General features: G+C 36.3%; 1 protein-coding gene across 1 annotated transcript; it reads right to left on the bottom strand.

Moving 5' to 3' along the window:
• Positions 1 to 9,164: 9,164 nt before the first annotated feature.
• LOC127808284 (metal transporter Nramp2-like) lies at positions 9,165 to 12,622 on the bottom strand. The gene is made up of 4 exons (XM_052346752.1): positions 11,970 to 12,622; positions 10,552 to 10,688; positions 9,811 to 10,463; positions 9,165 to 9,673 (listed from the first exon to the last, which is right to left on the bottom strand). The coding sequence occupies exons 1-4, from the start codon at positions 12,524 to 12,526 to the stop codon at positions 9,434 to 9,436; spliced, it is 1,587 nt and encodes a 528-aa protein (XP_052202712.1). The 5' UTR covers positions 12,527 to 12,622; the 3' UTR covers positions 9,165 to 9,433.
• Positions 12,623 to 15,811: the final 3,189 nt, after the last annotated feature.

Here is a 15,811-nt window from a genome sequence, read left to right as displayed (position 1 = left end):
GGGTTTAGAGTTAGTAGGCTAAGTTGTAACGCCCCGCTTTCTCGATCGCGTTATAACTTGGGACAATTCCTAGACAATAAATTTGTTTCTTTCAAACACTAAAGCTAAACCACATCATTCCTCGAATCCGTCCCAGAATTCTCATACATTAATCTCGAAAGAGAATCATTATACACATCAAATGTGGAAGCAAAGATCGAAACCTGATATCTTAACATTAATCATAAATAAATTATTACATCTTCAACATTCCTCAAAACGTTCAGAATCTAAAGTAGCAGAACTTAAATACAGGGGCTACGTAACATACATTCCATTCTTCATGCACTCTGATAAGTGACATTTCATGCCTCATTTAACTTCGTATCTGCTACAATCTCCATCTGGAACGTTTGAATATTCCAGGGGCAAAACCCAAGTTAGATGATGAATCATCTAAGTAAGGGTACATAATGTTATGTCATGTGTGTATGCAATGTCTTTCCTCGTAGATGTCAACTGCACCCCTCATGTTACCTACTATTTTTGCGGCCACCTCTTTCGAAGCCGGGGTGTATAGGTGCACCCTTGGTAAAGCAGCGGTGCTAGTTCGTACTCCTTACGGCCATAAATGCGCGTGATCAATGATATCAATGTATATTTATGCATTTCATAGTCATGTCATGTATGGAGTTTACGTGATGGATACATATCAGGGCATGTCAATATGATAAAAACATTCCTAAGGATCGGGTTTCTTAAACATAAATCACTTACAACCAAATATTTTTTATAAAACTAACTTTAATTGGGAAGTACCACTTATCTTCTCAAGCTTTTCGAGCTACCTCGATATCCGTGCCTTGCCTCGTGCATCGTCTCGATTTGTGTGCCAACCTCAAAATTTGACAAGTCACTTCAACTTATTCCTCAAAGCATCCTAATCACCATAATTATTTAAATAAACATTAAAACTTATTTTTCCATAATTTCTGGCATTTTCTATAATTTTCTCTCTATTTCTACCTATTTTTCCTCAATAAATCTAGCAAAATATTTCTCAAATATTTTCTCAAATATTTCACTATGACAATTCATAAAATAATATTCTTGAATATCTATAATTTTCTAGGGAATTTTACTTACCTTGATTTAGCCTCTCCAGCTTCTTCGGTATGCGTGCCATATTCCCGAACAGCATGCTTGAACTGATTTCTCGCCCAAAATATTTGAAATATTAATAAGTATCCAAATCCAATTTTTTGGGAATTTCCTGAATTTTTTTCCTATTTTTCTGCTTTTTCTTTCTTTTCTTTCCTTTTTCCTTTTTTTTTTCCTTTTCTTTTTCTTTTTTTTCCTTTTCTTTTTCTTTTTTTTCTCTTCTTCTCTTCTTCCTCCCTCCTCCTCCTCCTTCCCGCGCCTGCAACTCCTCTGCTTCATCTTCTTCCCGCGGATGCCACCACTGCCAGCGCCTCCGCCGTCGACTGCCGGTCGCCTCGCCTAGCTTCCATCATCACCGCTCGATGCTGCCTTCGGAGCCACCATCACGACCTACTACAACCGTCCGCCATCGCCCCTGCTTGCTGCCAGTGGCCATTGTCGCGCCTAGTTGCTGTAACAGCAGCCTTGTGGCTGCTATAACCGCGCCCCCCGGTTATCTCTACTGCCTCTCCAGCCTCTCCTAATGTTCTCATTCCCTGATGCAGCTCCGCCCTTGATCGCTGGCCGCCCCTTCATCGCTCGAGCTTGCGGCCATGACTGCCGCAAGCTGCTACCTCCTATCTCTCTTCCAATCTCGCACTCTCGACCTCTATCTCTCTCTCTCACTCTACTCTTTGATCTCATAAGCCTTCTCTGTCTCTCTCTCGACCGTGGCTCTCTTTCGCTTCCTCCCATCTGATCTCTCTCTCCCTTGTTGTTTCTCAAGCGGCCAGCTCCCTGCCTATTTATAGGCAACCCGCCCCTCTCCTCACTGCTTTTGCCCATGCTTCTTGGTGTGAGAATCACTCCATTGACTGCCATCACTTTGCAAGGTATGGAGTTTGTGTGCATAATCAATTTGCAGAGCATGGCAACCATCACTCACGCACACACAGCCAACACATGTATATATATATAATTATATATTACATTTAATTTATACATTTAAATCTCACATTTTATCTTAAATTTATTAGGATAATTCCTTAATTGCAATAACATCCTCAAACACTGAATTAAATTGCATTTCGATACTAAAAATCTAAAATTAATAACTTTAAAGTTACTCGATTTGGTCGATTTTGCCCCAGTGTCCTCACTGGGCTATTGTTTCATCCCGAAATCACTAAAGGGTTGATCCTTACGAAAAATCGGAGCCCTCCTGAGGTTTCGCTAATTTTTCGGGAGCCTCCTGCAACAATTCGGTTTTGCAGCCTAAATGGCAGCTGCATTTTAGCTATACCGAAAACTGTTCCCGATTAGATTTCTTTCAATACCATAAATTTTATCTCGGAACGCTCATCGAAATCATATCATTTTTCTTAGATAATTCTACTCCGAGACACTCCCTATAGTTGATTCAGTACTTATAACTGCTATCAAACCAATTTTTCGATATTCTAAACTCATTGAAATTACGTGGCAACTTCATATGAACATGGGGTATTACATAAGTTAGAAAAATAAAGACTAAGTAAATGGGCTTAGAGTTAGTGGGCTAAGTTGAAAAAATAAAAGGCTAAGTAAATAGACTAATTAGTAGGCTAAGAAAGTAGATTTAAAATTAATGAATTAAATAAAAAAATAATCTATTTAGAAGAAGATTTAGTGAAAAATAATTAAGGTGACAAAATAATTAAAGATAGTAGGTGAAATAATTGAGAAATGTTGGAGACAAAGTAAGGTGTGGACAAATAATTAAAGATTATGAGTAAGATTTAGTGAAAAATAATTAAAGATGATGGGTGAAATAATTGAGAAATGTTGGAGATAAATTAAGGTGTGGACAAATAATCAAAGATAATGAGTGAAATAATTGAGAAATGTTGGAGATAAAGTATGGTGTGGACAAATAATTAAATATTATAAATAAGATTTAGTGAAAAATAATTAACAAATATGACAAAATAATTAAAGATGATGAGTGAAATAATTGAGAAATGTGGGAGACAAAGTAAGGTGTGAATAAATAATTAAAGATTTTTAGTGATATTTAGTGAAAAAAAATTAAGAAATGTGATAAAATAATTAAAGATAGTAAGTCACTACAATTATGCTAAGCTTAACTCAACCTTCTATAAATAGAGGAAACTTGAAAGGTTTGAGGACTTAAATTAGAAGGAGAAAAGTTGTAAGAAAGAAATATTTGAGAGTGAGAGAGAGACTGAAAAAAAAGAAAAAAAAAATAGAGAGAGAAAGATACTAAAAAATTCATAGAAAAATCCTATAGGCTGGGTTTAGTAGTTTGTATGAAAATTTGTGGCAAAAGGCGTTGGATACACAAATCGAGATTTCATCACAATATTGAAGAATACCGAATCACTCCGCGGGAATGTGAGTTATCTTCGAAAATTTCAGCAATATGAGAATGATATTTTAGAATTTTTGATGATGAAATTGGAAGAGAAATGCATTATTAGTATTTATTATGGATTTTTTTTTAGACAATAGATGCTTGAAAATCAAAGAGAAAATGAGAAATAAATAGAACATGGATTCTGAAAATCATGAGAAAATTTATGGGGCATAGGAATATTGTTTTCGGAATTATTGAAAAGATAAATTGAGAAAATTTTATGAGAAAGTATTTATTTTATAATCTTAAGGAAATAATAGGAGGAAATGAGAGAAATTAGGAAAATTAGAGAAAATTAAAAATCTGATTTTTTTAAATAATTATGATGCCCAGGGAACGCCAAGGTTCATAATTGAGTAAGATTGAAAGTCCGATGCAAATTTTGAGGCAAAATTATACTAGGGGCAAAATTATTTTTTTGCAAGGTAAGTGGTACTATTCAATTGGATTCAGTTTATGAAAATGGCTTGCAAGTGATCTAACGCCCTGTTTTCCCAAAACGAGCATTACCTCGAGATTTCGGGAATAATTTTTTTTTTTTTCAATATTCTCATACACACAACATAAGTCTCTCGATACATATCATTTCCCAACAGTCCCGATCGTACCTTCTCAGTATATCAAAATTTAATAATTAATAGACTAAGACATGTATTATCAATCACATCAGCGGAAGCAAGATCGAAACCTCAATAATATATAATCGACAATTCCTTTTACAATAACCAAATCGATGTTTCACATGAAAATATCAAAATATTACATAACCTCTGAACATCGTAATCATAGATAAAAACCTACGAAAACTAAACATAGCAGCTACATCTCGATAATATTCTTTCCATTGGCGCCACTGTATTCACCTGGAACGTTTGAATATTCCAAGGACATAGTCCAAATTAAATGCTGAATCATATAAGTGAGAGTTCAAAAATATTTTCATGCAGATATGCAAGACCATATATAAAACCGATAAATCCCGACATGCCCCAGCCTAAGAGAATCCCACATAGCACTTAGCCCTAACCAGGGAAAAATGCAATCTCTCTAAAGGCGACATGACCACACCGACCCATTGGCAAATTAATCCTGCTTAAGAGGGACAACCTCGACATATGAACCCGGGATACGCTCCTACTCAAAAGCATTCTAAAACCCAACGCAACTCTAGCCCCAATAGTGTCACATCAACACTATCCCCGAAATCCACGACACCTCGGCCTTAATGCTATTGCTCAAAGGAACTTGTGGTGGTGTCCACTCTCAGCCCCGCCATTTGAGCCAACATTCGAGGTGGTGTCCACTCTCAGCCCCGCCACTTGAGTACCGTAGGGTGAAGTCCGTCTCAGCCCCGTCCCAAGTGGGTCACATAGCATTAACCCTTGGCACGCATTTCGAGTGCTGGCACTCGAGAGCTACGTCACAGGTTAATAACTCACGTCCCACGTGGTCAACACAACATGCTAATGCCGAAAAATCATAACATGCATAAAATCAACATTTCGATGTATGTAATTTATTGTACGAAATTCAATGCATGTATAAATAACCGTTTGGACAGACCATCACAATAAACCAAACCATAGGGATGAACACTCACAGTAAACTATTCACACGCTACTATAAGTCTTTTCGGGCAGAACCACTCACCTTTAGGCGCAATTCGAATTTCTTCTTAAAAAGCGCGATACGCCTCGATTTGCGTGCCCACCTCGAACTTCGAACGAGTCGCTTCGTCCCAACCCTCAAGGCACCCTAATCATCATATTTATCCAACAATTATAATTTTTCCTTAATTTTCTCACATTTTCCTATTTTTCTCCCATTTTTCTTCTCTAATAATCTAAAATAAATATCTACACAACTATTTTCTCAAATATTTTTACATAATAATTCATAAAATAATTAAATAAAATTTCTGGAAGTTGAATTACCAAAAAGCCCCTCGTCACGCGCCTTCACACGCTTGGCGCATGAGTGCAAGCAAAGGCTGGCGCGTGCAGCTCACACGCCACTGTCTTCAACCTCGAGCCAGTCGTCGGCGGTTGCTCCGATGCTCCCGAAATTGGTACCCCCTAAAAGCCCTCGAAGAATCAATCCCAACCTCACCGGTTTCAGGCTGAAAGGCCACCGAAAAACCCCCCAAACGGCAGTTACAGGCGGCTGTAGGCGGTCCGCCTCTTTTCTCCGATCAGCCTTCGAAACCCCTTCAAATCACCTCAAAAAAATTCACCAAAATTTCTAGAAATTCTCCCCTCGCCTCAAGGATCAAAATCCCCTTATTGGCTTCCCTCGATTTTCCCTCAAACCCGAGCTATTTGGTGCTTCAAAATCGGCCGAAACCCTTGGCTATTTATAGGCCAAATCCGACCCCCACGTGGCCGATTTCCGGCCAAACTTTTCTCCACACGCTTCCTAGACTACCCTAGGCCATGCCCTGACGAGATTTACTGCCCAAATCTCCCATTTTTTTGGCCGATTTCGCGGCCAGATCTGCCATGCTTTGGCAGATTTTCAAAAATTGCATTTTAGCCCCTTAAAAACTTTCTTTTGCATTTTGGCCCTTATCCTCAAGCCCCTGATCTTTCTAGCACCATCACTAAGACCCTCAAGATTTTTAATTCTCATTTCTCCCTTGAAAATTTCAAAAAATTACCGTTTTGACCTCCCTCGGGCAATTTTAGAAAATTACACTTAGGCCCAATTGATCGATTTGACCTCAAATCCACTCGATTCAACCTGAAACCACTTAAGAGTTGTTATATACATCAAATATTAGTCCTAGAGACACTCCGTTGATTTTTCAGGCATCGTCTATAACGATTCAGTAATACGACCCAATTGGCAGCTGTATTTTTGCTGTACCGAAAATTATTCCCGATCTCATTTATTTTATCACTAAAAATCATAATTTAAATCACTCGTCGATACTGTACCATTTTTATTATCTATCTAGGGTCCGGGGTACTCCCTCTGACTAATTCGATCGTCCAAAGCTGTGTTAGTGTACCCTATAGTCTTATTTTTTTAAAATTCCATTTATGCCTTTTATCAAATATCATTTTTATCCTCAAATTATTCCCGGGTATTACAAGTAATTCCACCAAAACCTGATTTTATGTAAATAATTTTATCATGTTGTCATGCCTTGATGTGAGTATGTCATGTAGATTGCATTTACATGTATTAATTTATGAAATATGCATATGAACATGATGAGATTCACGGTCATATGTTGCATGGGTTTGGGATTAGGTACTGGCTCCATTACTTTGCCAATAGTACACCCATACACCTCGGTCTGACAGAGAGACTGAAAAAATGGCAGGTAATCTTAAGGTGCAGTCGACCCAAACATGAGAGTTATGATATTATGTGCATTGCATACATACATATGCATTATGATGTACTCTTACTTAGATGATTCATCATCTAATGTGGGCGTTGCCCTTGAAATATTCAAACGTTCCAGATGAAGTTTGCAATGAAGACATGGAAGTGGATGAATTGTAAAGACGCAAGACATTATGAAGTTAATTCCTGCATTTAGTTCATGTATAAGGACCCAATCATGTATCAGTCGTGCTATGTTATGTTTTAAGTTATGATATGTTATGTTTTCAAGTTATGTTAGAAAAAAAAACTTATGTCATGTTTCATGTTATGTTGAAGGATTTAAGTACTATTGTCGAATAATCTTGTGTTACTAATTTCGTTGAGGCGATCATGTAATATTATTAATGTTTGAGGTATGTTGAGATTCAATTCTTGCTTCCGCTATTGATGATTATCTATCCTAGCATATATAAAGTAAGCTAGCTAATGATAGGCAGATAGTAGAGAAATTTTGAAATTATATCATGATGAGTTATTAAAAAAAAAAATATAGTCAAAATTTACTAAGTTATAATGTGCCCGTGGAAGAGGGGTGTTACACCACTGGCCACTGTGGCCGGTGGTTTTCAATTATCAAAGGAAACCACCCAACACCCAATGGCTCATCGACCAACATACCCCAAAACTAGCAAGATCCAACGGCCAAATCTCCTTAGATCTAATGGCGAGGAGCGATCGAGAAAAGATAATAGAGATGATAGAACTAGCAAGATCAAATGGAAGATGAGCGAACGACGACGGCTTTCAGCAGTGGTAGGAGAGGTCGATGGCATCTCATGGAGGTGACGAAGATGGTAAGAGGCGATTGAGAGAAGAGAAGATATGGGAGAGAGCTAGCAAGATTAAATGGCTAGGGGGTGGTCGACAGCGGTTTTCGATGGTTGCAAGCGAGGTCGATAGTGGCTCATGGAAGCAACAGAGATGACAAGCTCGATCGACCACCAATGCTTGAGAAAGAGAGAGAAGAAATGAGAGAGAGAGAGAGAGAGATATCTGTAAGATTTTGGAGGGGTTGGGGAGGGAGGCTAAGGTTGTGTTATCTTTACTGTTTTTAAGTCATTTTTAGTTTTTAATTTTCTAAAATAATGAAAACGTGTTCTCTTTGCTGTTTTTAAAAATGTATTTTTGAAAACATAAAAAAAAATTATAAAAAAAACTAAAAACAACAAAAAGTTGTTTTGAGTATTTTCATCCAAAACAAACTCAAAACTCAAAACATATTTATTTATTTATTTATTCATATTTTATTATTGTAATGAAAAAAAAATATTACAAAATTCATTAACTTTAAAATGTATATATTTTTTTAATAATATATTAACATTAAATATTTATAATTTACTTAATAATCAAATTTATTGAATAAAATATCATTAAAAAATATTTTCAAAATTTCAAAGAGAACGCGTTTTTAATTTTCTAAAAATAGACTACCAAAATAGAAAACTGAAAATGAATTCAAAATTCAAAACTGAAAATTGAAAAGCAAAGAGAACGCAGCCTAACATTTTCTGTGTTTTTGAGTTTTGAGTGTGTTTTCATTGGTTGTTTTAGGTTTCCTTTACAAAACTTTTAGTTGCTTTTGGAAATGCGTTTTCGAAAATAACAACGAAAATGCGTTTTCATGTTTTGAAAAACTAAAAAGTCAAAACGGGCTGAAAACAATAAAGAGAATAGGCCTTTAATTTTTTATGGCTTCTTTTTCAATGAGGGTTCATTCTTCTCTAATACCAAGAGAACGACATTTGGGTGGTGGATTTCAAAGGTGCTCTTTAGTGGTGATTTCATTTCATAATTAGTGAAGTAAGGAGCGATTCACGTCACAAATCCTGGTCTATCAAGTACCTTGTATTGATATTTAGGTTTTACTATCTAATTCCCCACAATAGGCATGTAAAGAAATTGCATATTTCTCTATACATTTTTCAATGTACGAGCATGTCTATATATCAGGGTTGTTATGTTACTCGACGCGGGTTGGGAGGGGGGGCAGATGGGTGCGTGGTCACCCCCCCCTAAATTAGGGCCCACACGCCCTCTCAATTTGTTCATATCGAGCAAATTTTATGTTATTTGATGGGGACAATGAAAATTTTTAACCGGATATATAACAATTTTTATGTACATATCTACAAATTGTATTCTCAAGCAATGTGTGGGACCCCTCCCCCCAATGTTCTCCAATATTCTGTTGCCACGTCAGCGCCCTTGTATTCTCAAACTAGACTGATTCTATCTACATAATTTTTTTCTTTGGCAGGGATAAAGCGACATCCAATGTAGAGCACATCATTGACATGTACAAAAAAGTAATTTACTCTAAAATCTACCTGGAAACAAAGAAGAAAACAATCAAACTTCTACATATGTTGTTGCAAACTGCCACCTCCGTCCTTTAAGTGGAAACCAAGGATGCATCGTCGTCAACTTCTTGGAGAAAAAAACTAGGTAGGCTGAATGCATAGATAGCTCCATTCACCGTGAGGCCAATATTTAGGCACGTCAATGAAGTTCATTCTTGGTGTGATCATATTTATCGTCATTTCTAATCAGGCTAAACCAGTAAGAAGGTTGGGCCGCATTTCCATATGAAATGAGATAAAAAATGAAAGAGATGTAGCCGACGCTTCCAGCACAGACCAAACAACTAAGTAGTAGTCCCTCAATATTGGAGAGGAAGAAATCCAACAAAACATACCCATTGATCACCATTACCAGCCCGGTCACAGTCCACACAGTCCTCTGCAACACACACAAAAACGGAACACGGTAAGAAATTTACAGGAACACTCGCCATTTTGCTGGCGAATGGTTGAACATAATGTTGTATGGAAGGCAACGTGAAAAGATTGCAAGCTTAATATATATTACTGCAATACCTCAACAATAGGTCCGATCTTAAACACCCCCATGATCTGCTCCTTAGACACCAAGGTAAAAAGAGGGATAAGAGAAAAAGGAATTTGCATTGACTGAAGCACATTAAGCCATTCATTGAGAGCATCCAACGTAGCATCAGATCGATTGAAAACAAGGGCCACAATTATGGTTGGCACAATGGCACAACTTCGTGATATCAGTGATCTCATCCATTTCTTCATGTGAAGGTCAAGAAACCCTCCCATGATAAACTGCCCAGCGTATGTGCCAGTTATGGTGCTGCTTTGGCCAGCCACCAATAAGCCAATGCCCCAGATATATAGAATTGGGAACAATCCTCCACCATACTTCTCTTGAAGATACTGCCCTGCATTTCCGAGGCCTACAACATCAGCTTGTTTGGAACCATAGAATCCCACAGCAAAGACGCATGTCACACACAAGTTGATGACAAAAGAGACAAGAAGAGCGAACGAGGACTCAATTGAGAAATAATTGAGGGCCTCTTTGACCTGACCAATCTTGTTTGGATCAACCTTCCTGGACTGTACCAAGGCAGAATGCAAATACACATTGTGCGGCGTGATGATACAACCCACAACTCCCACAGCCTGTTGTATCGTTTTCGAGCTAAGTTTTGGAACTAAAAGACCTGTAAATTAAAGAAGATCAATCAATCATGCTTTCGTACGTTCTACTGAGGAATGAACAACAAAGCATATATAAAGTGAGATAGTTACCTATTCCTAGTTTCTTCCCACTCGGCTTCGTGTCAACAAACATCCAAGCAAAAGATAGGCCCATCATTGAAATGAGAAAAGCAAAAACAGCTTCAAGTTTCCTCACTCCATAACTCTCAAGAAATAAAAAGCCAAAACTGTTCCATTGAACCAAACAAAAGTTCAGTATTTTGTCAATGCAAGACTATAATCCTAAGGTGGATCTCTTGTTCAATTATGTATGGATATGAATCTTCACGTAAATAGCCACCAACCCTTGTTCAGAAGATATAATAGTAACAAATGTTAATTAAGCCAAATTGTTTAGATGATTTCAAAGTTTCTCAACAAACAAACAAAGGGTGTGCTTATATATTAGTAGACCTCTACAATGGACCTTCTTCCGATGTTTATACTACACATTATAAGAATGAGTAGTAAAGAAAGTGATTGTAACATAATGAAAAACATACTTTGTCAGGCTTCTATTCCCAGAGCAATCTAATATATAATTGTCAAACATAGATATTTCGTGATCCAAATTCGTAATAAAGCATTAGCAACCGAGATTCCCTTTTTCACTAACCTATCTGTACTTTTATTTGTTGATGTCAAATTATCACCAAGAGTTTCCTCATTCTACACTGGGGATGGGGCATGACTAATTAAATTGATCAAGAAACAAAATTCATATTTGTGTTCAAAGAACATAATTAAAAATTGAGAGGACTGGGTACAGACACGGTTATAAAATTAGGAGAATCATTGGTTACCATAATCCAAAAATGTTATTTTCTTCTTGTAATCTTATGTAAGTGTTGTTTGTAATGTTATTCCACCCGGGGTTGTTTAGATTATTCTAGTACTAGGATTATTGTTGCATAACTTTTTTCTTAAATTATTACTATTTATCTATTTAAATTGTTTGAAATATTGCCGTTTAAGTTGTTTGTATTATTTGTACTTATTGATATAATTTTTATTTATTTATTTATTTAGCACTATTAATTGTCTGGTATGGACATCATAAAAGAAATTCATAACCCTACAGTTACTAATCTTATAGCATGAACACAATTAAAGTTATCCTAAAAACTATATATAATCGATGTGATTTGTCTCCGATGAAATAAAAGGACAAAATTGTTCATATTGAATCGAACATAATTAGGAAAAATTAAAAATGATTATGCTCCAATTAATCCTACCATGGTTTCAATGATGTAAGCATAAGAATCTTCACATGAATGGCCATCAACCCTTGTCCAGAATATATGCTATCAATAATAAAATGTTACATTAATTAAGCCAAATTTTTTTAACTTCATGGGGGTCCGTTTTGTTCTTTCAAAACAGGAGGTTCCATAATCCAGAGTCCATCATGATTTCTCAAAGTTTCTCAGCGACCAAACCAAACAGCACGGTATGAGCAAACTTACCAATCGGAGGCTGTAATTAAAACGCCGGCCCAAAGCGGCAAAAAGCCGCGGCTGAGAATCTTGATCGCAATAGCGCTGCCGATCACCTCTTGAATATCGGCGGCGATCAGCGCCACCTCTGCCATCAACCAAAGCAGCAGCGCCGCCCAATACGGGTACTCCTCCTTGCACAGCTCCGCCAGGTGCTTCCCCGTCGCGACGCCCAGCCGCGCCGACAGCAGCTGGATCAGCAGCCCCACCGCCGTCGCCCACATCGTCAGCCACAGCAGCGAGTACCCGGCGATGGCCCCCGCCTGCAAATCCCCCTCCAGGTTCCCCGGGTCCAGAAACCCCACGCTCATCAGCAGCCCCGGCCCGGCGAACTGCCACAGCTTCTTCCACGAGAATGGCGGCGCCTCCATCTCTCCGTCGTCGGCGGCTAGGCTCGCTTCCACGTCCAGCGGCAGCATCAATAGACTGTCGGCTTCTTCGTCCTCATTGGCGGCGGCGGCGCTGTGTTCCGTCGGAGGAGCAGTCATTGTATATCTGCTGCTTCCACTATTCTCCTGAGTGTTCATCAAAATTCACTGCCTTTTTCTTCGTCTTTTTTCCAGTAATCTAAGTCAATGTTTTCTGGGGAAAAACCAATTGCATGTCAGGAAGGATAGATTTAGTTTCTGCCTAGATTGGCTCCTTGATTTTGGTTCATCCAGAGAGTGATTTGGGTGATCAGAGTCCACGATGCAGGAAATAGTTTTTTACTTATTTTGGATTGCCGTGGCAATGTTGGTGTCCTAAATTTCTGTTTCTCCATTCAAGTTAAGCTAATTTAAGAAATTAAGATGGGGAGGGAATCTATTTTACAGTGATTTTCTTGCTAATTTAGCTTCCAAATTTTCATGCATCATATATTTACAACCAAACCAAATCATCATCAGTGGATTTCTGAAAGAGAGCTCCAAGAAGAATAAATATTGTATTATATGCATGTATATATGTATATATAATAATATATATAGTTACATTTTCCCTTCTTCTAATTCAATAATTCTAAATACAAAAATGCTATTTGGTCATGGAGTTGTTGCATTCCACCATGTGACACTCATCAATAACTCTGTATCGAGTTACTTGTTATGTGTAATACTTAACATTAACGTATTGTAATAACTCTATTCAATATAGTAAATACTCCTATTCAATATTATTCTCATCAAAATTGAGCATCACATAAAATGTAACAACTCTATGTCCAAATAGGAAAATCGTTCTAAATATAGGGTAAAAGTTTATAAAATTGAGAGAATCAAATTTGGTTTCTAGGATTTGGAAGGAAAAGTAAAAAAGAAAACAGATATGGAAAAGATAATAATTTTTTCTATCTAAATTTGAAATCCAGTCATAACGTTTATCATTGATAATATAATAATGTATTACTACCAAAAATAAATATGAACTCACATGGCTCATGATAGAACATTTTGCAGCTAAAGATGTGTGTATGGAGGAATATGATTTGCAATCACAGTATGGAGCAATCTTAAAGTGTAATCGAGGAAGAATAACATGTGATATGTAAGTTAGAGCTTGTTATAAGATAAATGGAAATAAGAAAATTTAGAAGTGTAATTAGTAGATAGTGTATTTCATGTGTTAGTATAAGAATATGGCGTAGTGACTAAAAACGAGAGATTAAGTAAGAGTATGACAAAGTTGAAATATTATATATATCTATAAACACTTATCTTTTCATTCTTATGGAGATTTAAATGTAGTGAAAGTTCAGTAAAAGTAAAGATAAGTATATTTCTATCTTGAACGTGATAGGTATTACCCCTCCGTGATTTTGGAAGGAAGAAATTATTTTTAATTTATTATAATCACATGTTTTTGTATATTATTTGGGAGTAGATAACCTTCTTATTTTTGGGTTCCTTTTTACTAGGAAATGATTAGGTAACCTTCTTAAGTAATGCCTTGATGCATCTCAAGTTGTTAATTTTTTTATAGAAAAATGGGAAACATACTCAAATAATAAAAATATAAAAACTTACTAATCTCGAATCTAAAAAGTTGGAGCATTTGTTAAAAAAGATGAGATATTTTTCTTCGCATTTCAAATCTTTAAATTAATAAAGAAAAGTAAATAAAATCATTTTTAGGAGTTTTTTAGGTTCAATGATCAAATCATTCTCCAAATCTCTATTTTCTATTAAAAAAATTATGAACAAACATTATAGTTTTTTTTTTATAAAGTAATTTTTCAAGAAATTGAGATTATTTTCCACAACTAAATAGACTTTGATAGTTTTGTTCTGAATTATCTATAACCAATTGTTTATAGAGAATTAGAGTTTATTGGAAATATTGTCACTCAAAACATTAAGACATAATTGTTAAAATAGAGAAGTGTATATGATATTCCATGTAATTGTAGAATTCCTTTTAAAGTTAATAAACTGAAGTCCTATCAAACCACTGTGAGACCTTATTTATTTTATGACTTAAAATATCACACTCCAATATTAACACAATTATATGTAACAAAGTTCAAGTAATGCTTATTGAAGATGAAATAAGTATAATCAATTTAATATGATTTACATATTTGAAAAAAAAAAAAAAAAAGACCAATAGAATTTGGGAGGTGGGTAGATAAAATGAAATAAGTTTGTACTAGAAGCAACAAAGGAAAGTAAAGAAAATTAAGAAAATGAACCCTTAAATATAAAGTATTATATGATAGAACCTTATAAAATATATGACCATATATACCTAAAGGCAATTTTTATTTAATGGGATCAAGACTTGTAATTATTGTTGGTGATATTTGCTACTCAGGAAGAAATTTGATACAAAATCTCAAGAATAAGTGAGGGCACCTCAGCAAAAATCAAAGCTATTATCTATATTTTAGTAAATGTTTTTTCTTTCTCTATCGATGATAACCCACAATTATACTTATGTGTCTTTACTAAATAAGGGAAAGCACCTATCTTGTTATCTCTCCTTTTGAGTCTCTGCTCCCCCAAGGGGAAAGAATCTCTGACTGAGTCTTGCTTGCTTTCAAGATGAATGAAAGACTTGTACAATATGACCTCAAAGGAGTTGATCGAAGGCAATGCACATAAAAAGCTCTTTCAATTTCATTATAATGCTGGTGAGTTAGCTCTGTCTCTCTCAAGGGTGCATCCTTTGCTTAGCTTTTCTGCCCAAAAAGAGTATGAAGAAGCAGCTACCACAACATGATAAATACTGTAACTAATTTTCATAACGAGAGATTTCATTTTTCCTTCAATTCTATTGTCTCTCTCTTCTTTGCAATTACTTGGATACCATGGCAGTTTTCTAGTTTTCTCATGTTATCAAAGCTTCAAGGTTAACTTGATCTGGCAAGATGGAAGAAATCGACATAGCTTTTGTAAAGATCATTTTGAACAGAAGCAGTGGTTTCTTTAATGACGATCTGTTTAATCTCCAAAGTTCTGATCATCCAGGGCTGATTCTTGTAACAGCGTCGTTGACAGGGATGAATTACAGATCATGGCGTCGGGCTATGGAAATCGCATTGGGAGCCAAAAGTAAATTAGGTTTTGTGGATGGATGGAGGAATTGAAGGATAATTCTATTCCTCTGTTGATTCTGATTGATTCTTCCTTTACAGAATCAACAGAGGGTTTTGCACTATTTGCTAAACCATATAATTCTAAGCAAGAATTGAAGGACAAGAAGACAACAAAGGGTTATCGTGTCTATTGCAAACGAGATGGACACACAAGAGATCAGTGCTTCAAGCTTGTCGGCTATCCAGATTGGTACAAAGGGAACAAAAACAGAAAACCTAATCAAAGCTTGGCAGCTAA

This window comes from Diospyros lotus, chromosome 8 (assembly GCF_014633365.1).
Source record: "Diospyros lotus cultivar Yz01 chromosome 8, ASM1463336v1, whole genome shotgun sequence".
Classification (NCBI taxonomy): domain Eukaryota; kingdom Viridiplantae; phylum Streptophyta; class Magnoliopsida; order Ericales; family Ebenaceae; genus Diospyros; species Diospyros lotus.
Note: the sequence above shows the minus strand (reverse complement) of the source record. Positions and strands in the feature narration are given on the sequence as shown.

Bases quoted from the DNA above. Each gene is read 5' to 3' on its own strand.
- LOC127808284 (XM_052346752.1), bottom strand. From the start codon at position 12,526: ATGAACACTCAGGAGAATAGTGGAAGCAGCAGATATACAATGACTGCT. The intron at 10,464-10,551 runs GTAACTATCTCA...TTTAATTTACAG, and splicing joins TGGGAAGAAACTAGGAATAG to GTCTTTTAGTTCCAAAACTT. The intron at 9,674-9,810 runs GTATTGCAGTAA...TGTGTGTTGCAG, and splicing joins AGATCGGACCTATTGTTGAG to AGGACTGTGTGGACTGTGAC.